The sequence below is a fragment of the Adelges cooleyi genome, unplaced genomic scaffold (genome assembly GCF_023614345.1).
Source record: "Adelges cooleyi isolate 19-005CV unplaced genomic scaffold, UGA_ACOO_1.1 ACOO_flye_CR_arks_rails_tigmint_CR_PRNA_23, whole genome shotgun sequence".
In the NCBI taxonomy this organism is placed as follows: Eukaryota; Metazoa; Arthropoda; class Insecta; order Hemiptera; family Adelgidae; genus Adelges; species Adelges cooleyi.
This window is the reverse complement of record NW_026095893.1, coordinates 13,772,162-13,797,387: the sequence shown is the minus strand read 5'-3', so window position 1 is coordinate 13,797,387 and position 25,226 is coordinate 13,772,162. Positions and strand designations below refer to the sequence as shown.

Genomic DNA, 25,226 nt, shown 5'->3' with positions numbered 1-25,226 from the left:
GGGGGGTGTCGTTTTTCAGACTGGTCGAACGCAAACGCACTTATTGGAAATAAAAACATACAAACTAAAAATGTAACCGAAAAAAAAAAATGTTTAAGCCTAAGACTCGGACATCGTTTAAAGCCCAATTTGCTCGTCGATGCGACGACTAGAGATTATAAATAGTATTAGGTTATTATAGTCCTTGTGACGAATCATTAGAAATTCGCATAAAACAAAACTTTCCTTTTCTTAAATGACTTTTACTCGTTATCGAGTGAAAGTCCTCCGCGAACCGTCAAAAAACTCACGACTCGTTTTAGTATAGTACACAATTTGATCTCCTGACCTTTATATAGAAAACGAAAACGTCCAAAGTACACCCCTCAGAAACAACTAATTTACAAATCACAAATCGCATAATATTAAGAAAATAACACCCGTAAGTTTTTATTATTTCAAGTAGGTACAAACTGTTTATACTTAATGTTCATTACGGTTAATAGACTTCGAACGTCATTAAGCAACTTTACACTGTTGAGTGCTGGCATCTAAATTCAATTTGAAATAACAAACATTTTACTCCATAAGAAAGACCACAATATACACGAATTCGACAAGGATTATTTTACTAATTTTGACATCATATTTTTTTTATACAAACATTGAGATATTATCTAAAACTAAAAACTTATCTAAGATCAAAATTTGCAACGCTGGTTACTTATTAGATCTCTGTCAATATAATCATTTGATTTAATGAATTGCTAACCCAAAATAAACTCTTGGTTTGTAACCATGGTAACCACGATACTCGAGCGATTGGTAGGGGATGATTAAAGAAACAGGCCGATTCTATGTACCGCGATTGGAACTGGATCTGGGACTGGGACCCTTGAGTAAGAGGGGGACATGATCAATATAATATAATGTACACATGTACAACCAAAAAAAAGCTAAGACGGGTTATGCTAAAGATTTACAATATACAGCCTGAAGAACTGATTTTTTTTTTTTATCTTATTTGTAATTATTTTACTCAGTCCTAGCAAACTAAATCCCTGGCAACGCCGGGTCGGGACAGCTTATTAATGCATACATTCATAATGCGTGATAATTGACAAAAATCCGAGATGTTCCATTTCCACAATGTAATTAAGCCGGTTTAGTGATGGTCATCGATCGTCATTACCAACCTCCCGACGACCGTCAATATACAGCGAAAAATCATTTAAATAAAAACATATTTTGTATACTCATTATCATTAAGCATAGACTGGCCGGGAGTTTTTTTTTTGTTTTCTTCGTTTATTCTCAATGTTATTGGGTTATAAGTAGCCCTATTATCCTCATGGACAAGTACAAAATAATAAGTTCATGGGCTGTGGTGACTACGTAACGTTGTACCGGTATTTTATACTGGAATTTGTAATGTACATAAAAAAGAGAGCCGGCATAATTATTATTCTCTTTCAGTAATATATATATAAATAAATAAGTAACGAACATTATTATTATTCGGTCAAATTGTATTATGCTACTGCATTATTCATCCAGAGCCGATAATCATTAATAAATTTATCTGTGCACTTTTGCACCGTTTTCTTGTTATTACAAGGACATTTTTAAATGTCTCTTTTGCCAACAGTGCGCAAAATCCAAACACAATCATTAAATTTAAATAAGTTGACATTCTACGAATTTATGTCAAAATAAAAAATCTTATGGCTAACGTCTATACTATAAATACGTTTACCACAAAATTTATGGGTAAATTTAATAAAACAAGGTCAATCCGTTTGATTACGAGTGTTTGTTAAAGATACTGCATAATAATTACAAACACACGTTTTTTCATCAAATGCTTGTATTTTGTAGCCGTACTATGTTACCGAATAAATTATGCCGTATCATAATGACTAGCTATACTGGTATTACAATATTCAAGGCTCTTATTTTCAAGCACATTGCTATTATAACGGCCCGAGGTGAATCCTTTCTATTAGAATTAAATATAGGTAAAAAAATTGTTTAAAAAAACAACGGTATAACTTATTATACGAATATGTAGTTAACGCATTATACGTCTCGATGTTATCGTACTTGTAAATTGTAATATGGAGCGTTTGGACATGAAATGTTTTAGAGTTCAAGAGGAGATATGTTGGAGAAAATATATCAAATTTTATTACTCGACGAACAGCTCGGCTACGGATGTGGTAAATTTGAGGTCTACTTGCTATTAAACTAAAAACAGGTTCCAAAAGAGAACACTTCGATTTTAACGCCTGGATCTGTATAACAAAATCCACCTGAAATAGAAATCCAGTTTCTTCTTGTTTATTTATATCATATTGAAGTGGTACGACCTCTTTATTAAAAATAAAACAATTAACAAGCTTGTGGTCGAAACGATACATCATAAAATTTAGACACCTACACAACACTAATAACCAATTACACTATAATTATTATTATTTAGATATGTATTGTACGCATTATAATTATTTATATGTTGATATTTGTGTTTTATTTTTACTGTAAAACATAGAAACGGTATAGTTCAGTAAACAATGCCATTGGGTTTATCTTGCTAACCTAGGTGTAATTGGTATAGTTGTTTATATACAATTATTTTAAACTTTTACTTAAAGATAAAACTAGTTTTTTTTGTGTATAGTACACACAAATTAATCACATTTAATTTTAAATATTCTTACGTTCAGAACATATTATAAAAATAAAACATATAAATTAAATTTTAGGCTAGAATATTTTATATAATAGTAAGTAGTAACCAAAAATAAAGAATATCCGTAAAGTTCACGTTTTAGTGGCTGAGTTTTTAGCAATTGTATTATTACACGAACGATTAAAACGTAAAACGCAATTAGTAGCTTTTAAGGTATTTAATTAATCAAAAAATAAAATTTCCTTTTAAAATAGTGTTCTACTATTTTAATGATAACACTGCGTTTACTTGGACTATATATACATAGTATTATATTTTACTTTTGTAAAAAAAAAATATAAAAAAATATTTTTTTACTTTTGTAAAGGGTTTATTTCAATAAGTGTTCACTTTATTCGGTAAAATCACATCTTTTTTTCTTTTCGTGCAACTGAATTTTCCACCGAATAAATTTAAAAAATTGTAGCAAAGTATGTTTTGTGTCTATAATAACTAGCTCATTGACGATTATTTTTAAGTATAAATAAAAAATAAAATTGCATTGATAGTAAATAATTTTGTGTATTATTCTGCTCATCAGTTTGATGCCGGATGCGGGGACAGTAATCGTTTTGCTATCAAGACACAAAGACAATATTATAATCATAATATTTGATTAAGGGCCGTGGTGTTTACAGCACAAATATATTTTCATTTTAACGTGCGAACGGCCACGACAAAATAGACGAGTGTGGGTTTCACACCTAAACTTCAACATACTATTAAAATAATATGCTTAAAGGTATTTGTTGCTCCGGTGATTTCTACACACTTTCGATTCAAATAGTTGAGGTAGGTATATATGTGTAAAAACGAAATTTCACCGTAATAGGTAGTTGTTTACGAACGGATAACGGTAAACCGAATTTTTTTTAATATTATTATTATTATGTATATTATAGACTTATATCTCGGTGACCGCACACAAACATTGCTGACATTTGCCCAATGTACAGTGTACACATCGAACGACACACTTGTTGCGCCGCTTTCCCCTTCGATCGCTCATGCCCGCCCCTCGTTTCCTCCCCCTTCTCCAAACACTACCGGGTTTGTATGTACGGATTTTTTTTTTTACCTGCACCGGATCCGCCGGATGACGTTCAATGTCAATGCGACACTTATCCAACACAGACGGCCGGTTTCTTTCCGTTTGGCGGCGCACAAAGCACAAAAAAAAAACCGTTACACAAACAACATTGAAGTGCCTGCCTACAGCTGAGCACTACACGCGCTGTCTACTAGACCACAAGCGACCTCCGACCATGTCCGTGGCGGTTAATTGACCAACAGCTCCGGTGCCGCGTACGTCTAAATCCGGGCGACCGTCGCGTATATTACTATTATTCTCAGTTATGGTATAGTGTGTTGCCTATCGTTATTCGACAACGCCGTCCGGTGTGCGTTCTCGCAACAGAGCTGCTGTAGTCCCGGCGGTCACGTGCGTTAGGTTTGTTTCGGTTATTAGTTTGTTTTTCCCCTCAAAAATCGCAACGTGAACCATTAAAAATTGGATCGTCTCGTCTTGGATCTTCGAAAACAAACCGTAAGTCCCCAATAATAATTATCGTTATACCTAGTCGAACAATCGGATTTCGATATTTTTATTTTTTTAAAAACCGACATTTTTTTCCACACTCAATTTCAGTGTAACATAAAAGAGTTTAAAATTCTTGTATTTGTATTTTTAACGTTATGTTTTAGGGATTTAACCCTTCACTGTATGAATTTTTTTTTTAACCATATGCTTATACATGTACTTAATACTACTTAGAAAAATACATTTTTTTTTTTGAGTTTTGGTTTCATGGAAAACGCTAATTAAAGAATTGTACCGAATTTGGAACATCAAAGATGTTCCAAAGAATTTGTGCATCAAAGATGTATAGCATGAGCAGATATAAACAATAAATACAATTGTTCCATATTTTATGGAACGTTGTGCAGTGAAGGGTTAAATGAAAAATCTTGAGTTTTAAAAATTAAAATCCGATCATTCAATGAGTCGTCGTGTTGTTATATTGAATGTTATTTTTACAACCAAAATTGATATAATCCATAATATACTCTGTTTTTTCATTAAACAGTTTGGCTTAAAATATCTAGTGCAAGTTGACATGTCATCTACCGTTAGCGCTGAACATTAGTCGCGTATTCATGTAAAAGTGAATTTTTTTTTAAAATATTTAATATATTTCCACGAGTAAAAAAATAATAATTATTATTTTTTAATTATTTAAAGCATTGTGCTTCACTAAAAATTACTTAGAACCGATACATAAAAAAGAATAAAATATTTAATGAGCTACAATAATTAATAAATAATTTAATACTTTTAATTTAAGTAAGTATAAATAAACAAGTATATTTAAAATATTAAGCTAAGTAGAAAGTCGAACACAAACACAAAATATATGTTATATATGTATATATTGTTATTAATACTAATAATAAATGATAAATTTACATTTTTCGTCTTTTTGCGGACATATTTACAGAATTCATTCTGTCAAGTCATAATGAAAACAATAACGTTTTTACTTTTACAATTATTTATAACATAAAATACATTATTTCTATTTAAGTACAATTTCAGATAACATGGCAAGAAATTAAAAGCTAGCACAGTATGGTCGAGGCATAACGGAGAAGGGTGCATAGGAAAATCAGTGTAATCGCAGGGCAGAAGAAATTATTATAAAAACTAACTGAGTTTAACAAAACTCTTCGATGCAAATCCGTAGATTGTACTGACATGAAATATCGATATATTTTTTTAAGCATCAATGACCATTGTTGGCTTGTTGGTTGGTAAGTTGTTTGTTTTGGTTTTTGGTTAGTTGTTTGATTTAGTTGGGTTTCTGTATATGTAGCTTTGGTAAGCACGTGCGGTAGGGACATGGCATGGGTCGCCGTTAAAAACAACATAAATAGATAAGGTCGTAGTAATTTCATCCGTTTGTCTGATTTTTCCTAAATAAAAAAATAAGTTTTACTACAGATATTCGAGGAAGTTTTAAATATTATATCCCCGTTTCAGAACTACATTTCAGACCCTAAGTTCCTAAACTACGTATGAAAAGTGAAATTAAGAAAAATGTTCCACGACGCCAGATATAAATTCTATTGTTAAAGTGATATGAGAAAAATATAAATGGCCAGAACTCAATTAAACTGTGACATTCACTAAAAGGATACCTATTGAAAGTTGTTTAAAAAGAGGGCGTTGCGGATTCAATAGAGTTGACATTTGAAGTATTAAAGTTGTTGCACTTATTGGCGAGATTATTTGAAATTTTCAAACTTTCCGAACCGAAGATAATAAATACAAATACACTGATTAAGTCACTTCCGCATTATTACTATACGGGACGCAGTTTTTTTTTTAACGTGAAAGAAGTCACTCTTGTGAGATTTTTATGGCTTATAATCCTTAGTAACCACAATAACGGGTCTTGATAGCTGCAATAACCTACTAATTATTGTATAAATATTTATTAGTCTTAATAGTTATTTTTATTTCTGCAGAAAATAATTATATTCACTCTCATAATTCTGACGTATTTAATTAAAAAATATAAAACAATATTTTGAGCCATCATATTTTCCAATAAAGGCTAATAAAAAAAATTTAAAAAATACAAAACATTATTTTAATAGTATATTATTAGGTTCGCATTAATTTAGTTAATGTAGCGTGTATTTCAATAAACTGATAACCACACAGGACACAGAGTCAACATCTTTGTTTTCTTATCTCCTTATTGAATTGTGTTTACATTTTAATTTGTATTATATATTATATTATTACACAGGTAGGTACTATAAATATATTATGCTTCAAATAGATTACAAACAAATCCTCCCCTTACCGACTTAGGTCGGTTTTAAAACCAATTGTTTAAAATGCTCTTTGCCTTTTCGGTATCCCGTTTATCGTTAAAATATCCCGTCCCGCCACAAACATTGGAGTGCAGCAACAGGTTTTTGCACTATACCGTTGAAGGGCATGTAATTCCCTTTGGGACCTGCGAGTAGATATCGGATAATGTGTCACCGTCCCCAAATCTCCGAGAATCTATAAACGTGACATTTTATAATTTTATAGTAAAAACAAAAAAAAACATCTGATCCGTTAAATTGAGAAATATGCAAATAAACGCATCGAATAAAAATGTGTTAATATGTTTTTGATTTTTGTACAGTGTCTCAAAAACAAAATGACAGATGCAATGCTTGAAATTCTTCTTAAAACCATTATTAATCAATATGTGAAAGATATAAACCTTTTTGTCTATATGTTTTATTAAACAAACAAATAATAATACCTTCCGTTGGTTTAACACTACAGTTACAATTTATTATCAGGAACGTATACCTAATTTATTAATAAGGAATTTTACTTATACATCATTTATTGTAATTATATGCATAATTATAATTTTAACTTTTGTATACAACAAAAAAAATCATTTTACGTTACATTAACCTAAAATATTTCATTCATCCCGGTTTGTTCCAAAGTTTGTAAATGTCAAATATGTCATCTTTTGTTTACTTCTTCAAGTTATTATAATGTTTAAATTATTAATGAAAACACCATGTTAGTATAATATTAGCATTATAACATACTTTTGCTTTTTGCACATGAACGGTCGCACGGAATGTTTCTATTGTTTCACCACGAAGTGGGAACACTTAATCCTTTCACCGAAGGTGTTCTAAATGCTTGTATAATTTAATTATGTACCGTAAATGTTTTTTTTTTTTTTATTATGAAAATAGCACGTAGAAAGCCAACACCTTTTAAATATTTATATTATTTTTGACTGTATGAAATTTGTTTGTGTATCCTTTTGTTTTGGTAACAAAACAAATGAATCACTTTATGAATATTTGTATTACACTTATACCACAACAAGTGCCATTGATTAGTAAAACTAAAAGATAAATGATTCGTTAAACAGCCCATATAATAATGTATACAATTTTGAATAAATGCATGATGGAACAAAAGAAAGATCATCTGGGCCGTGCCTAGTGTCAAAATTTCAAGTTTAATAGTTGACCAAATTATTGAAAATATTATATATAAGTCAAAACTTTTATCTTCAAATAAATAATAGTAAGGAATAAACGTATAACGATTTTAATTAATTTTGGATGATGGAATCTGTATAATGTATAAAGGTACATAGATATATATATATAAATAAAAATAAATTGTCCGTTAAACACTATAGAATAATAATAAGTAACGATACCAAAACGTAATAGGATGTCTGAGAAGTCTCGGACAATTTTTTAAAAGTGGTTATTTTAACACACATTAATGTTACCTTTTTAGCGTTTTTATTTTGCTTCTGTTTTGAAACTCATGAGCTCTTTTTTTAGTACTTCAGTTCAATATAAATGAATATATATATATATATATGTATATATGTATATATATAATACAAATTTAAATAGTAGTATTAACGTTTTAAAATACTTGTAAGCCAATTATTGGACATAACTATGAATATAACAACGATAGTAGATGTGATCGAGCCTCTAGTATTGAATACTAATAATTGAAAGTATAAATAAATAGATAAAGCAAGTACGATAATAATATAAGTATAACTTAATCATAATGATTATTGTTTACTAAAATTTAGAAATACTAAGTTAAACGTTTTTTAACGCCATTTTGTATACTGTTGCTGTTAGTGTTATGACCATCGAACAACTTTCTGTTTAACCCTTCACTGCATGAATTTTTTTTGACCATATGCTATAAATGTACTGAATACTACTTAAAAAAATAAAAATAAATGTTTTTTGAGTTTTGGTTTCATGGAAAACGCTAATTAAATAATTTGGAACATTATGGAACATTGTGCATACAAAGATGTACAGCATGAGCAGATATAAACAATAAATACAATCGTTCCATATATGGAACATTGTGCAGTGAAGGGTTAAATAGTTTTTACTTCTAATTAAAAAATATCTCGTGCAGAACTATCAAGTATCGAACATAAAATAAAATAACAACTAATAAGTAATACATTTCAATTGTGATTACGAAATATTAATTAAAAAACTAATATTTCAATTCATTACGTTTGTCGTACGAAATCAGAACATTTTCATTTTCGACCTTTTTGACAATGATATACTATATTAATAAATTATATACCATACTTGTCGACGTCCATTTTGCGAATATATTCTCTGCTAAGCTCAGTGTTTGGAAATTCTCATTTTTTTTTTTTGCACAGATTTGTCGCATAAATGAGGTCACAAAGGTAAAAACACGTTGTTTGTTTTTCCGTAGGGATAAATATTGACAAACTGCTTATACGCCAAGCTGCTTCATAATACAGAATATTTATTATGCTATATTCATTCTGACATGAATTTTTTACCAACGGATAAACCTCTCAGAAAAAATCGCGAAACCCTAAGATGCCGACACACGTCTATTCAATAAAGTTTGGGAAGTTTCAACAAATATTGACGGTTTCTCCCCTCGTATCTGTAGCGCATTTATTTCGGAATTCCTTCAAACCAATAATATAAGAACGAAACGCTATTATACCTACAGGACAACGACCATGTTGCCATGAAAATACTTTTATTCGACATGAGCCTTGGAAAAATAAAAATTATCCCGAAGAAAGTTTAAAAACATTTCAGTAAGTATAACAGATTTTTTTTTTTCGAAGATTTTAAACGATAAAAAAAAATACTCTTTCGTAACTTTCATGCTGAGTTATTTGTTTTTTTTTCATCTATATTAATTGTATGCCTAATACCTTATTGCTCTTGGTCGTAACGTGGTGCGATCAATTACTCTGTCTCGTTGTGAAATATTTAATTTAGTTGAATTATTATTATAATAAAAAAACAGTATGAAGAACGGTTTTTCTTAAAAACGCCCATTTGACTTCCGAGCACGTACGGCGTCGCACATATAAGCGCAAAGACGTGTTGTTGATCGTTTGATAAAGATATATTATTATTGTAGTAAGGACGGTTTGAATAGGTCCGAAAAACAAATGCAGAGCTGTTTTCTACAACGGTTAACTACAATGTCGTGCAAAACAAAGACACCCAAATTAGGAATCTCATATCATGTTGTTTTTTAGTAAAGATTTTTACAATTAAGATATTTTTATACGGAAAAATAAATATAAATTTTCGCGCTAGACAAAATTACTATTTTTACATAGTTAAATAAAATATCAATATGTTCCTAAGTATCTGATTATCATGAATATTAATTAGTTTAAACAAAGTCGTCAACATGAAAAGTTATCAAAATTTTAAATTTAACGATTAATAAAACGAAACTTCTCATTGCCAAAAAAATGGTATAATATTATTACTATAATAGTATAATGTCGGACAACCGATTTTTTAAAAGTCTTTTTAAAGAGATAATATGATTATATTTTATAAAGTTATTTCAATATTTTATGCTAATTGACTTTAATATCGTAACATAATCTTGTTAATTTTTTAGTTCAACAATTTCGAAATACGTGTTCTTTTTTTATTCTATTCGATAATAAAACTATTATACCGATATGATTTAATTTATTATGAAAAATAAATTATTACTATTATTTATTTATTTCCTCTATAAACAACAGTAAATAATAATATATAAACCAACATTTTGTTACCAAGTTTGTAAAAACATGTAATGTTTCACATTGTATTCGCATGATATTTTTCAAATATCTCTTATACTTGTGTCCTTAGCATTCAAGTTATTTTTTATTTATTCGTATAAGTTTAAACTTTAATCAGCTGTACACTAGTATAATTAGTATATAAAATTATTTTAGAAATTTCTATAGAAATTTTTATTTAAAAAAATACTGTATAATTGTTCCATTACAAATTAGTTGAAATAATACATTACATTTTTAAATAAAAAATAACTTTTAGAATGAAACTTTTTTTAGGTTTCAAAACTTTTTCGGAACTTAGTTGTATACAGTATGGGGTTTACTCGTGTCATTATAAGGATATATAACATTTAATGTGTTATAATTTCATTATTTCAAGCACACTATAAAATTACTCCAGGCGAGCCATAGCTTGGTTTCATAGCCCAGATATACTCTAAGTGCTTGTTTTTTAGTAGGTCTGAATAAATTATAATAATATTATCATTATTTGGAGCTTCGTTCTCCACTCAGTCTATTTCTTCTCAGTGTATCTACCTGATCCTTACCTTACCTTACCTCGACCCCATGGATACGGGTACCGTCCGGCTATTTAAGCTATGACAAAGCACTTGCCGCCGCGTCAGTTTTATACACAGACTAGCACCCCCAGCTGTGTACTTAAAAATCAATGATTTTACAACAGCTGTTAATAAATGTGTAATCTAAAAAAAAAACACAGTTACACATCCAACTCGACATTTTTATTTCATTTTATTCTAGCCCTTTGCAGGCAGAAAACGTTAGTTTGACGGAGTTGTTGTTTTATTTGAGGATCTTACAAACGTGTATTTTGCATGTTTACTGTATCAACACAACGTATCAATCTTGTATTTTTTTCTTTGCTTACTTACTTGAAGTTTGTTTAATAAACTTTAAATATAATGGGAAAAACGTATGGCACGACGTCGTTGCGTTTTTGGATTTTCGCGAAACTTAATGAAACTATATATTGGCGGGCGAAGGCGTTGTCGCATCGATAATTCGCTGACTTTGGCCGACTCATAAATCATTGTCTATTACAGGCATTCGAAAGGCATCCGCTGCCGACCATCATCACCGCCTGGGCCGTTGATCTCATTAGCAGCCACCACCTCGGTCGTTGACAAATATATTATTATATATTACACAGTCCTTTACCCCGTGTACGTCTTCTATCTCCGCGACTTCCGCACGGCCGTCGTGTACACTACCCGATAGAAACTATTCGACTGGCCTAGCCCTATACAAACGATTTATCGATATCATCATCTTCGGCACGATTTATTGAACCCGAAATCAAAAAAATTATCGTTCAGCTACGGTTGACACTCTTGTATCGTGTGCATCGTTTGTTTCTCTACTTGTATCCGACGATGATCCAATAAGATCGAAACGCGTAATGTCATTGGGTTCATTTGCTAACAGACATTTCATCTATATTGCCGTCTCCTAAATTCTAGGTACCGAACTTGTCTACTAGTGCGTTAAAACCGAGAGTCCGAGAGTGTTGCTAATGATAACTCGGATGATCGAGAAGGAAAGAAATCCCCTCTGTTTCCTCCGGCGTGCCATGTGTTCTAGAGTGACTTGGACAAAAAGATGGGTCGCGAGCAGTGCCATCTTAACCCTAAGGGCACGTTGGCCGGGGGCCCCGATTAATACAATTTACATCTATTTAGCCTAAGATAGCAGTGGTCACGAGTTCTTTTAACCCAAATCAGTCCAAAACCAAATGAACGCCGGAGTAAGCCGCGGCTTTTGCGAGAAAATTATGCGCCGCATTGTTTGGATTTCTTTTTTCCCCAATTCGGTTCGTATGGTTACACAAGTGCGCGTTGAGATGAGCAAAAAAAGTATTAAACTAAACCCGTACGCGGCCCAGGACCCAGCTAAAAAGCTCGCGTTGTTCGCCCAAATAAAGGTTACGGTTGTTGGCATTTGCATCCTATACTGGCATCTGATGATGGCCCAATAAGGCCGAAACACGTCATGCAATGAGAAACAATATGGTGCACACAACGCATTAAACATAGGTCTAATAAGAAGAAGACCTAATTCTTATTGGGTCTATGGTATTAAATAAATATATGATACAACTTCCATATATACTTACAATTACGACGAATAAAGAAAAATGAATCAAATCAAAAAGTCAAAATTTAATAGATAATTAAAGTAAATCAAATCTGAGTGCTTGCTAAAATATTTGATTTTCAAATGAAAAACTCAAATTATTGTCTAGATATTGTATACTTTTATTTAAACTCATAAGGAGAAAAACTAGAAAAATTATTTTTTCTAATGGTTTTATTGCCTTATATTTTTATTTAGTCGACTAATTTTGTGTTCAATTACAAAATTATTAATAATTATTATTAATAATGTTTTTTCCGAAGCCTGTTAGTCAGCAAAGACTTGTTGGAGCATTAAAAAATTAACTATAATGTATTTTTTTTTTTTTGTTATAATAACACTTGGCAAATGCCGCTGTAATATAATGTGACGTCGGCCATCTTCTTACGCTCAGCTATCATAAAAAGGATAATCGCTCTTTTCAACGTATATCTCTATCCGCTTTTAACCCAGAATCGTAAAAGCTAATACGTTAGATAAAATATATTGTTTAATCGCTCAATGTTGTATACCTTTTACCGGGTTTTTTGTCTTGTTTAGGTTTTGTTTAATTTTATTAATACTCTCGTTTCGTTTATTTTGTTTAAAAATACCACCATCTCATGATGGCAGTGTTAATGGACCTTAAAGACCTGTTAAGCTACCTACATAAAAACAAAATACTGGCGTTATAACTTTTGTGATTCAACCAAAAAGTCGGCTCCCATTCACGCATGATGGTTTGCTTTTCAACTGTATTATGATGTAAATGTGTGGAAATAGCAGTTGTACGCGTGCGAATTCGACAGCTGTATAATATATTATTAATACGTTATAAAGGCAACGGCAATCGAGATCAGCACCAAAAGGACGATGCCGAAAAAACTAGAAAAATAAAACCAAGAGGAACACATAAAATGAAAGATGTGCATGCGCAGTGCACGGTGCGGTATACACACGAGGCAAAAGCGTTGATTTTTGAATTTTAAACAATATATTTGTGTTCGGTTTCGTCTAAAGTGGTTTCCTGAAAAAGCTTGACGGCTCATTGAAGTGGAAACATTTTTAAATTACTTTCCTTGCTTACCTCTATTATTTTTTTTTAGCATCGGCAAAACAAAAATCGTTTTGGCCTAACGACGACGTCACTCGTTAAAATTAATACCGAGAGATTAGTAAATATAAATTTCCCGTTCATTAAATAAAAATATTATTGTGATAGCGATTATTTAGGTATTTTATTTTTATTTCAAACAGGTTTAAGTAAAACAAGTATAATATGAAAATAAAATAAAGTAACAAAATTATATTGTTAATTTTTATTAACATAACTCATGTAGGTTAATATATATATTATAATATGTTAATTAAAATGTATACATTAAATGCATGAGTAATTAAACAGTTCAATTGTAGGCTCTATTTTTAAATTACTGTTTAGGTTATTTAATTATAAAATTTGCTCTCCTTTAATTTATATCGTCAGAAATTGAGGACAGATCTGTACTATAGACTCCATCATCATTTCGCAATATGACTGATGAGTCTAGCACCGCACTATGCCAACAATCTACCATTTGGTTTTTTTTCTATAACAAAATCACTTCATAGTGGTTTATGCCCATAATTTTAGAGGGGAAAATCGATAATACAGTTTACCCCCGAGTAGTTGTATTTGTTTATTTAGAAGGAGATAATTGGCATTCAATATGAATGCAGTTTAAAATTTCATTGTAAAATCCGCTTTGTCGCGTATTTATCTTACTTGTATGTATACTGCGATTCATTAACAACGAGATTGAAGTTTATGAAGACTTATTATTTTGATTGTAAAATAATTGTACAATACCTGTAAGACTGTGTAACAGTCGAAACAGACGGGAACAAAAGAAATACAAAACGATAACGTTGTTTATACGAACAAAAACCGGAACCTAACTTTTCGTTAACATTCAAAAATGTATAGAGCACTTATGAAACATACTTATATTCGCCATAATAAGGAGTCATTACTGCAAAACCAATTTTTTCCGTCTGAAATATTCGACTGCTTTTTAATTTTTTATTTTTGCATAATAATGTCGACCTCGTGAAGGACGTGAAACATAGGATACAAATAATATGTAAACGAATAAAGTGAAAGTAAGATATTTTTTTTTTTACGTTAAAAGGAAACCAATCAGATTACAGGATTAATTTTCTATACAACGTTCATACGTTAATAGCTTATGACGAATGAAACGGGAATTAAGAGAGTATTAAGTGTGACATTGAGTGTTATTTTTCTATTGAGACAACTAAGGTTTAAGAATGATACCACGAAATACTGACTACTAGGCAAACGGCCTCCGTGGGTGATCTTTTTGAGAATATAGAGGTTAAGAAATTGGATGGTCGGAGAAAAATTACACGAGGGTGTAGAATAAAAAAAAGATGCACAAGTCTGAGTAATCTACATGCACGCTTATGCGTCATAACGGTGCAATTTGCAAACGGTATAAATATAATATAATATTTATTATCCGGCAATTGTGTTTAGACATGTTGTGTCTAGTATCTACGGCATAATATTATTGTGCTTTATGACTGACGCAAGACCGAGGCGGGAGATACGAAAACACTATCTATATGTTGTATTTTTTTCCTTCTATAAAACGGTCGTGGCGTTTTTTTTCTTTTAGTACTTAGCTACTAGCTACGTGTTTGCTCATTTGGCATGTAGCATGTATACTCTACACACACACACACACCCGACAAAAGGTCTGCGGGAAGCTTAAATTATATGTCTAACTGCGCCGCACTAATGACACAACCGCACATGTGAGACAATAACGTGATGCGTACGCCAAACCACTAACTGTCTAGTTGAACGTTTCAAACATTTTATACAACATTTATGCAAACGTGAGGAATGATAGTTTTTTTTGCATGCTAATCATAGGTGATAAAAAAATAATATCTATACTGACCTAATGAAAATCCGGAATTACATAAGGCGTTTGACTGACCGCAGTATACAATAAGATGTTGACAATAACGCAAACTTCGGAAATGATAGTAATTGTCATATGTATGAAAAAAATATAATAATAATAATAATAGTGAACTATAATAGTATGAACTTGGTTTGTGTTTGGTAGTATTTGACCTTACGATACTATCTCTGTACATTATAGTTCTAGTTCTATAATAGCTGTTTTTCGGACCTTGACAATAATTTTAAGAATTCCAAAACTACACATGATAATAAAAAAAAGTTTAAGTAAATAATTAACCTTGTCGTAGGAAATCGTATAATACTAAAAAAAAGAACATCTACGATAACTAACATACATTTCTTTAACATTAAGCAGTGTCTTTAATTGTTGTCATTGTCCAACGAATGAATTTTGTTTGGGGAGGCTAGGTTTATTCGCGTTTTTGCTTAACCCCAGGTAGCATAATATAATAATATGTTAGTTGATTAATTTCAAAGACTATCCATTATGAATATTTGAAACACTATACAATACTACAAAACCCGATTATTGAAAAGATCCGCATCGCGAGTATTATATAATCTTGTACTTACATTCATTATTGTTTTATTAATTTTTAAAGAAATCCAATTTTATTCCGTAACAACCCACGGTTTTCTCAACAGAGTGATTTCTTTGGATTTACATTTTCTGTGTTTATTTGTTTGAGACTGTAAACTTTATAAATTGTGTTTGAAAAGGTTTTTAACTCTGTACCCGTTGTACGTCAAATAATAACTTCCACGGTGGAATTCTAAATATCCGACATTGTAACTTACCGCAAACAAAATACTACTCGTTAGAAAAGTTCATTATCTTACATCTGTTGCTGCCATCGATCGGTATTCCGTGTATTGTGGCAGTAGAATGCGCGTTGAACTTAGGCTTTCCATAACGTATTTATAACTTAAAGTCTCAACTACAAAATTAGACTTTTTAGTCGAATATTTTTACATATTATAAAACATGTTTGCGCTAATGCGCATTTAAAGCAGATATATTATATACGTGTTCACCTACATACATAGTATACTACGTATGTTCATATATACGGCTAAAAACTGAGTTTGTACAAAGCGCATTCAACTAATTAATTTTTTATTCCAATTAATGGCCACTGTATATGTTATTGATGTAAAAAAAGAAGGTTTACTAGTACTTCGACTCAATATGGTCTCTATTACAATATGACCTAATAGCCTTTTAAATAAGCTATTATGTAGTTCCACGGACGTTTAAACTTATCTACGTTAAAAATAAATAGTAATACAAAATAATGTGCGTTCAATAATTAGTTCAATAACTAGATTAATTCATACAGCAATATGTTTAATGATGATGACGTTAAATTGTTATTATGATTTTTTTTCTTTACATACTCGTTTACTTGGATTAAGTTAAAATATTATATTATGCTTGTGATAATTTTATAAGTGTTAAAATTAAAATTCTTAAAGAAATTAATGGTCAGCTACTTTTCTTCATAACAAGCAATGTGAGCTTTTTTGCTTTTTAAGAGTGAGAAATTTAGAAACATTATAACACCCAAGATGGACGAAAACCGTCTTATATCCGAAATTTACGACATCTAGTTTTAAGCAGACCGCAAAAACTTTTGTGATCTACGTACATACCGGAGAAACGCCGACGTTGCAAACTATATAACGCTCAGCGGCCAACGCAAGATATTTACAATCCCATTTGCCCTATTCAAGTTCATAACTGACGTGGGAAGATGTTCATGTCTCTTAAGTCTTAACTTGTTGTATGTTTTGTATCTAGTTAGTAATTTTTTAACAATTCTTAAATCATTATTTCTTAAACAAAAACGACGTTCGTCCAAAAAATATGAAAAAAATCTTAAAATGATTGTTTTGTTCAGACTAGATCAAAAATGTAAAATTTTTATTAAACTAAACTCAACTTAATGAACATTGAGTAAATTAAAAATTTTAATCTACACATATATTTAAAATGATTAAAATCCCTCTCGGGTTTGAGTATTGAAATTTGAATCATTTATTATAGTCTTACACGTTTGTAAAGTTTTGGCTAAAGCTCTTATGATAATGTAGTGATTTTCCATTTTCCTTTCTTCGTCAAAAAAATCCAATACTGGAAAAGCTGTGCTGCCGTCTTCTGATTTGCCTTTTGCGATCAGTTGGGATCAGTCGTGAACCAATATTTCCCGTCCCAGAGGAGTTATCGGTTTATATACCTGCAAAAGCCGTATCCCCTACAGCCCTACAACTCCGCTGAACCTTTTCTCGAGAAACTGTACAATTTATGCGTTATACCGAATTAGCATATGTGACAAAATATCAATAAAAAAAACAGAAGGAAATACAGCCTAGACGATTCCACGAAGTTTTCAAGTTCAACAGCATTATCGTATATACAGGGCTTAAAGTGGGAAAAAATTACAAGGGGGAACAATGTCTCCATATAGTTTTAAGCGTTCCATATATAATTTTATGTGTAATGTCTAATGCACATAGTATATGTAATATAGAAACAGTGATTGTGTAACATACTCATCCCACTTTTATCCATGAATAATGTTCAAATTTGTAATTTATTTCATAAAAAATGTAAACCACAAATAATACAACATTTTTTAAGAATAACTTGTGTTTTATACAAATTTAACATTTTGAAAGAGAATATTTTTTCTTATAACATTAAGTTGTAAGTAGTGGTTGTCTTTTAAGAAAATTAAAAAATCAGCCAGACAAAAAATATATATACATCATACAAATGTAGTGTTTTTAGTGCTTTAAATTGTATAAGAAAAAATTTTAATTCTACGCATGGTGGGTATGCATAAAAAAATCACACATTCACACTTAACCTACATATATATGTTATCACTTATGGGCTAATCGAATACCTATTTATCACAGTATAGCTATTTACAAAATTAATAAAATCAATTATTTTTGCACATATATTAGATAGTCCATAATTTGTATTAAATACATTTGATAAAAGTAAAGTAACAATTGATAAAAAAATAAAAACCAAGATTTAATCTCAACGGAATTCTAAATTATATTGACTAATGTTTGTTTATAATTGGAGTGGTACGGTGTACCTTACGAATGATTTGTTAAAGGGGCTTTTTAACCACCATTAGAGGTAGAGGGACTGAGTCCCCCTGCGCTCCCCCCCCCACTTTAACCCCTGCGTATATACCCAGCTACAGTGGTGTGTAATAATATTGTCCATTAACACAAATGCATAATAATCGACGAGCGCTGTCCACATTAATCGCATAAAAAACAAACGACGTACCTATTCCATATTATACAAATAACATTCTCCTACTCCTTTGGCAGGCGCGACGTCTCCCTCTAATTTTTTATCAAATATCAATGATTAGCCATATTAGTCGTGGCGCAAATCGTACAGCACATCTTAGAAAATACTGTTTAATCAAAATTCAGCGCGTTTACATGTCGAGAATAATTAAGTTTGTTTTGTATTGGGTCCTCGCTGCGAGCGCAAAAGGATGCAATGGTTAGTATAAATATTATAAATATATATATGTAAACATACCTAATACAGTTTATACTTTATATAATTACGAGTTCAGTAAAATAGTAAAATGTAAACAGTACACTGCGGTTATTTTTTTTATTTTTTTTTATAATATTTAAATCAAGATTGAAATGATTTAACAGCTATCGGTTACACTATAAAAACTAGTAATCATTATTTTATTTATTACACCAATTGTAATATAACGATTCACTACCTGGAGACTATTCAGAGGAATTGTGTATTTTTTTTTTAATAAACACAATAATTGCCTTTATGGCTATTTATTAATAATATTACTATTAGTTAATAATAATATAAGTATACACTGACAGCCGAGTTACAAGATATTAAATGTGTCATTACCAGTAGTAATTTTTTTTAGAGGTTTGTTCTGACAAAATGCAAATTAAAAAAAAAATGTTTAGTGTTGCGTTTTTTTATTATTTCTGGATGTTCTATTCAATGAGCTATTAATGGACTTTTGAATGAGTATAATAATACATTGTATAATAAGTATCAGTCTATTAGATCCTTTTCTAACCATCGCTAAAGATTACCCTTTGTGTAATAAAAGCCATTATGTAATACAATTTAAAATGATTTTGAATACATTAGAATTTAAAATGTACTTATTACGTGTCAGGGGCACTTTTTTTAATTTAAACTATCTACAATGAATTATTTGCATATGAACCTTTGTTCTACAAATGCTCTGCGTATAATTTTTGAAGAAAAAAATTGTCAATTACCATATTGGTCAATTCTCTACAGTCGTACAAAATTGTATAGATGTTTATTTATGTGTGAGTAGTAATCTATGAAAAAACAAGTTATCTATTATGTACAATATATAACTGTAAGAAATAGGTAATTCGTTGCGCAATACACAGATTCCGCGTTACACGCATGTACATACAAGCGTGTAAAAATGGGTGGTCCGAAATGGGTATAATTGTGTCTTAGGTTTTACAAATGTATGGAAAAAATTTTACAGTCAAATCATTTTGATGGTCGGAAGAAGTGTTAGTTCCGTGCTTTTGGCGCCGCATTAGGTGTAATACTCGTGTAGTGTATAATATTATCGTATATAGCCACGTTAAAATGGAAGTTTTTCGAAAATCTAACCGTAAAGCTCGATCGAAACACCGCCTCGGGCCCCCTCCCCACCCTCCCGGCTATATTTTTAAGTATATCATTTATGTGTTGTGCGTATAAACCGTGTATAGTGTACAACAACGGATAGGCGCGAGTGCATTTCGCTGTCAAATGCGACAAGAATGATGATAAAAACGTTTCCTCTTCGGATGCATGGAAATATATTCGGCTATTACCCGACAACGGCACTTGGAGGAAGAAAAAATAAAAGGTCTTATTTTGTATGAACCCGCCGCCAACATAATAATATGTATATATATATATACATGTATATAAATGTAATATGTCATCGAGACCTATACTCGCGGGCGCCAGCGCACACGGTGTACTTAATGATATTCACCGGCGTTTGATAGGCGACGCCGATGGATTTGTAAGGATTTTTTTTTTTGATCTTTTATTTATTTATTAAGATTTTTGACGGCGGGTAAAAGCCGATATAATATTGTATATGTAAATGGGACCGGAGACGAGGAGAAGTCGAGCGGCTCAGAGTCAATTGATCAATCAGTTCACAGCGCGCGTTTACTTCCCACGGTCCTCCGGGCGGTCTGACGTCTAGCGGAGTCGGGGAAAAAACCATAAGAGATATGGAAATGTCTTTAGTTGGCTGATTTTTGATCGTAAATCACCGCGCGCGTTTTTGTCGGTAAAAATGCGCTCAAAGTACAATTCTGAACAAATTTCAATAGACCGAAAACGCGCGGTAAAAAAAAAACATCTACATTTTTTATTCGTCCTATCCGTTAGAAAAACATGTGCAGAACAAAACCTCTTTGCCGACACGAATTATTCCACTAAAAAACGAGTTAAGACGCTTTGACGTAGACGCAAGCTCGAAACAAAAAATGAATTAAGTAAATTTTATTTTCTAAACAGAACTGTATTCAAGTATATTTTATAGCACCATATGGCCACCAAATTTCTACTAAAGTCAACAAATTCTTACTTGATTACTTAATATCGCGTTGTCAACAAAATATTCATATTTTAGTCAATTTTATGTACAAAGTCTATTATTTTTATGTTTCATCATAAAATGTATAATTAATGTCATTCATGAATCACAATTCACGGTTCAATTAATGTTTTATGTTTATTGAATATAATCAAAATCAATTAAATTAAAATTTTCATTTGTTAGTGGATCATCAATTATTTTAATCCATGAGAAATCCTGCGGTATAAAAATAGAATAGTACCCATTGTATTTGCTATGAACTTTAGTATGGTAATAAATAAATCTAATATATTATAATTATTTGCTTTATACCTTGACTAGGTGTGTTATACCTAATAAGTCTAATTATAGTCATCACTAATCTATTTGCAGTTCAACTAATAGTATTTCCACAAACTTAGCTGTTATTATGTAGCTTAACTTGTTCAGCCTTGATTATTTACTGTTAGTTACGTTACTTTATTAAAATTAATAGCAGACCAAACGCTAAAAACAAATGTATTTAAATAATAACCATGATTTTAATTGTACACTAAAAATAGGTTGGTCATTTTTTATATTCATGTTTAATTTATGGTAAATAAAAAAAGTATGAACTTAACGTAAAAAATAACATTTTAATTAATTATTTATTTATACATTTTTATAATTACATAATAATATATATATGTGCTCATTATTGTAGGAACTATGAATTTTTTTTGTAAATGTAAAATTAGGGTATGTTTTAGATATCATCATCATCATCATCAAGCTTAACGGGCCTTCAAGGCCCAACGCTGCCATCATGAGATGATGGTTTCTAGACGGATTCGCTGTCCGGTAGACAATGTTTTAGATATACTTTACAAAAATATATATCAGTTACACGAACATTTTATAGCAAAAATAATACATTTTGATTTTGAATATGGCAATTTTCTATAAATATAATGCCTTAAAATCTAAACTAGTCAACATTGTAAAACCGGAAAATACAAAGTCATTGGGCGATTAATTTGTAATTACATGTAGGATATAAGTTTACAGTCCTTCATCGTTCATATACCTATAAATAAAAAATAAAAGAGTTGAACAACACATTTGCACATTGAATAACTTGCATCATAACTTTTGTCAAAATAATTAATACAGACATGTTTCAACGACTTCATGAGGTGTTTATTGTATTGTAATTATTGTAATGACTTCGAACAGACAATGGTGCCAGTATAATTATTAATTGTTTTAAACATTTCTTAATTGAAGAGTGCCTACTTAAAAAAAATAGTCTCAGAAAACTTGCACATAGCCCAAGGCTATGTGAATATTAAAGGATTTGCAAACGGCCCATTTTTAAAGAGATGTGTTTGGGTAATACTTGATCCCATGCGGGTTAGTTGTGACAGTATTCATCAAGTAAATGATCATTAGTATTGGTGATTCTTATTGCGCCACACGGGTCGAGCTTCTCTTGCACATCAATATAGATGTATTAACTATATTAACCGCTATAAACACTCAATTTCTCATTATCATCTACCGATAGATCTAGTAATCTATGTTTGCATTATGATAGCAACCACAAATCGAATATGTCATTATGTTTATATTAGATAAAGGGCGTCGTTCAAAACGGCACACTTGTCGCTCAAAACCACACATATTTTTTATTTTGTTAACTGGATAAATTAGTTGGGTCGATAAATCAAAACCGTACAAATTTTCAGGTTAATTTAAAATCGAATTCGTTGTTATCGAGACACGACAAGACTTAAGAGGGCGTCGCACCGGTGATTTTCAGTGGTAAAAACATGTTTAATAAGCAGGCTGAAAAAACATGCTTAATTTTGGTTTTAAAGTAAAAGCACCCAATATAAAATTAAAAGAAAACAATATTCCGGAGGGCAAAACGGTACGTTTTTTTAAAAAAATTCATTTTTTGAAAAGTTACAGTCATTTAACAATGTTAAAATAGTCGTTATTTCTAAACTATGTATTGAGCGTTATACTTAGAATAATTTTAAAAAATGCACCGTCTTGCCCTCCGAAATATTGTTTTCTTTTAATTTTATAATGGGCGATTTTACTCTAAATCCAAAATTAAGCGAGTTATTTTCAGTATGCTTAAACAAGTAGAGATGAAAAAACATTTTGAAATCACTTTCAAGCATGCTGTGATAGTCCAAAAAATAAATTAATTACCAAAATAGAATCTTAGTTATTGAACTAATAATTACACATCGCAGTTTAACCTTTAAATTAAGATTTTGTAAAAAATTGCCTGTACTTTACTCCTTAAAAATGGGCTGTGCGACGCCCTCTTAAAATAGTTATATTTACAACGCCATACTATGTCGTCACTTTTTTATGTTTCTGAAAAAATCTAAATGCGATAACTGATAAGGACGACAGATCTCCGAGTGTTTTGGCACTCGCTCCACTAAAAATATCCTAGGTTGGCAGGCTACAGTCTAGGAGATCACAGGTTTAAAGTAAAATATTAAAGTGTGCGGATTTGAACGGCGAGCTTTTTCAGATAGTGTGTGGTATTGAACGACGACCTTTTTTAGAAAGTGTGCGGTTATGATGACCGCCGGAGATAAATTATATTCCTACTTTTTTCAGTCATCATGATTTTGGGTCGACTCGATAACAATTTAAGAAAAAAACCGACAAAAGTTATCTTCATTATACTTTTAAAATGATTTGACTTTTATTCAGTTTTGGTGTAAAACAAAGACTCTAGCACATACGTGTGGTGGCTTTGCGTGGTAACTAATGTTCACAGAATTAAGATGATAATAATAATTCCGATTACAATACGGTGACATAACAAGTATCAGGTTTTTTTAAGGATGTCCGTAGAATATAATATTATATTATATATATTAAAAGTGTGTTTCTTCATTGGTATTATGCATTTATTTATTTTTTATATTGTGTATACACCGGACACTAACATAATATTCAAGTGCGCCATACTATACTCTCCGGATGTATGCTTATATATGTACGTGTAGTATAATATTTGATATTGAATATCACCTTGCCGGGTAAAAAAAAAAAATTAAAAAACCTACAAAATGTTAGAAAAATACATCTGTGTCAAGGTCTAATAGATATATAGAGAGAGAGATGAATTTTTGCTGTATAGATTCGTGATTATTTTAAAAATATTATCTTTTCGTGTCAGAGTTATTAACCGTAACACAGTATTGCGGCCGCCTGTGATACCGGTACAAGGACTTAACAGCCAACAGCACAAGAATATCGCGTTTAAAAATGAATATTCATGACTACAACGAAGATCAAACTACGTTGCTAGTTACCATGCAAATGCATCGATGCCGATCGTTTGACCAGAGTTCGGGATACACGTGACACGCCAAGGTCAGGCTACGATAGTAAGAATCTCGAGGAAGTTATTTGGGAAGGAGTTTTTTGTATGGTTTTCAAATAATAATTGCAGCTATACAATTATTATCGTACTCAAATAAAATACACTACAATAATATAGTACCACAGTATGGCATTATTACCTGGAAGATGAGATTCGTTAAAGTATACAATCTTCTCCATAACGGTGACTTATCTTTGCGTCGGATTAAACTGAAAACAGAAAAATATATAATTAATTACAAATAAGTTACTATACTTTTAAAGTAATAACATTATTTTTAACGGCCTTAATTAAATGCGAACTAATATTAAAAAAATAAAATTACTCGGAACACAACTTAGTTTCGAAATTCGGTACAAAGTTACCTAATAAAATATATTCCAAAATGTATCTTGTGTTTGTTTTTTTTTTCAGACCAGTTTTATTGAGCGGCAAATTTATTGATAAGAAAAAAATACGTAGCTTAAAAAAATAGCCAAATCCCTCAAAGTATACAATAAACCTTTGGTAGTCTTGAGTTATTGAGTAATCCAATTTTGGAGACAACAGATCCCGAGGATTTTCTGTTTTACTCAGAATATCCTCTTTCAGATAACACTTTTATCGTAAATCCCAGAAGAAGATATATCATTAGGATCTA

General features: G+C 31.0%; 1 protein-coding gene across 5 annotated transcripts in view; it reads right to left on the bottom strand.

Moving 5' to 3' along the window:
- LOC126835914 (5-hydroxytryptamine receptor 2A) overlaps positions 1-25,226 on the bottom strand; it is an 86,206-nt gene that overhangs the window by 40,156 nt on the left and 20,824 nt on the right. For 4 of the 5 annotated variants that reach the window (XR_007685258.1, XM_050568789.1, XM_050568792.1 and 1 more), the window contains exon 2: positions 24,726-24,795. Coding sequence is in view for 3 of the 5 variants with exons in the window: in XM_050568789.1 (XP_050424746.1) it covers positions 24,726-24,765 (40 nt within the window). In the remaining 2 variants the exon portion in view is untranslated. Of the gene's footprint in view, positions 1-16,366; positions 16,461-24,725; positions 24,796-25,226 lie in introns of those variants that run through there. The other variant, XM_050568794.1, reaches the window with a different exon arrangement.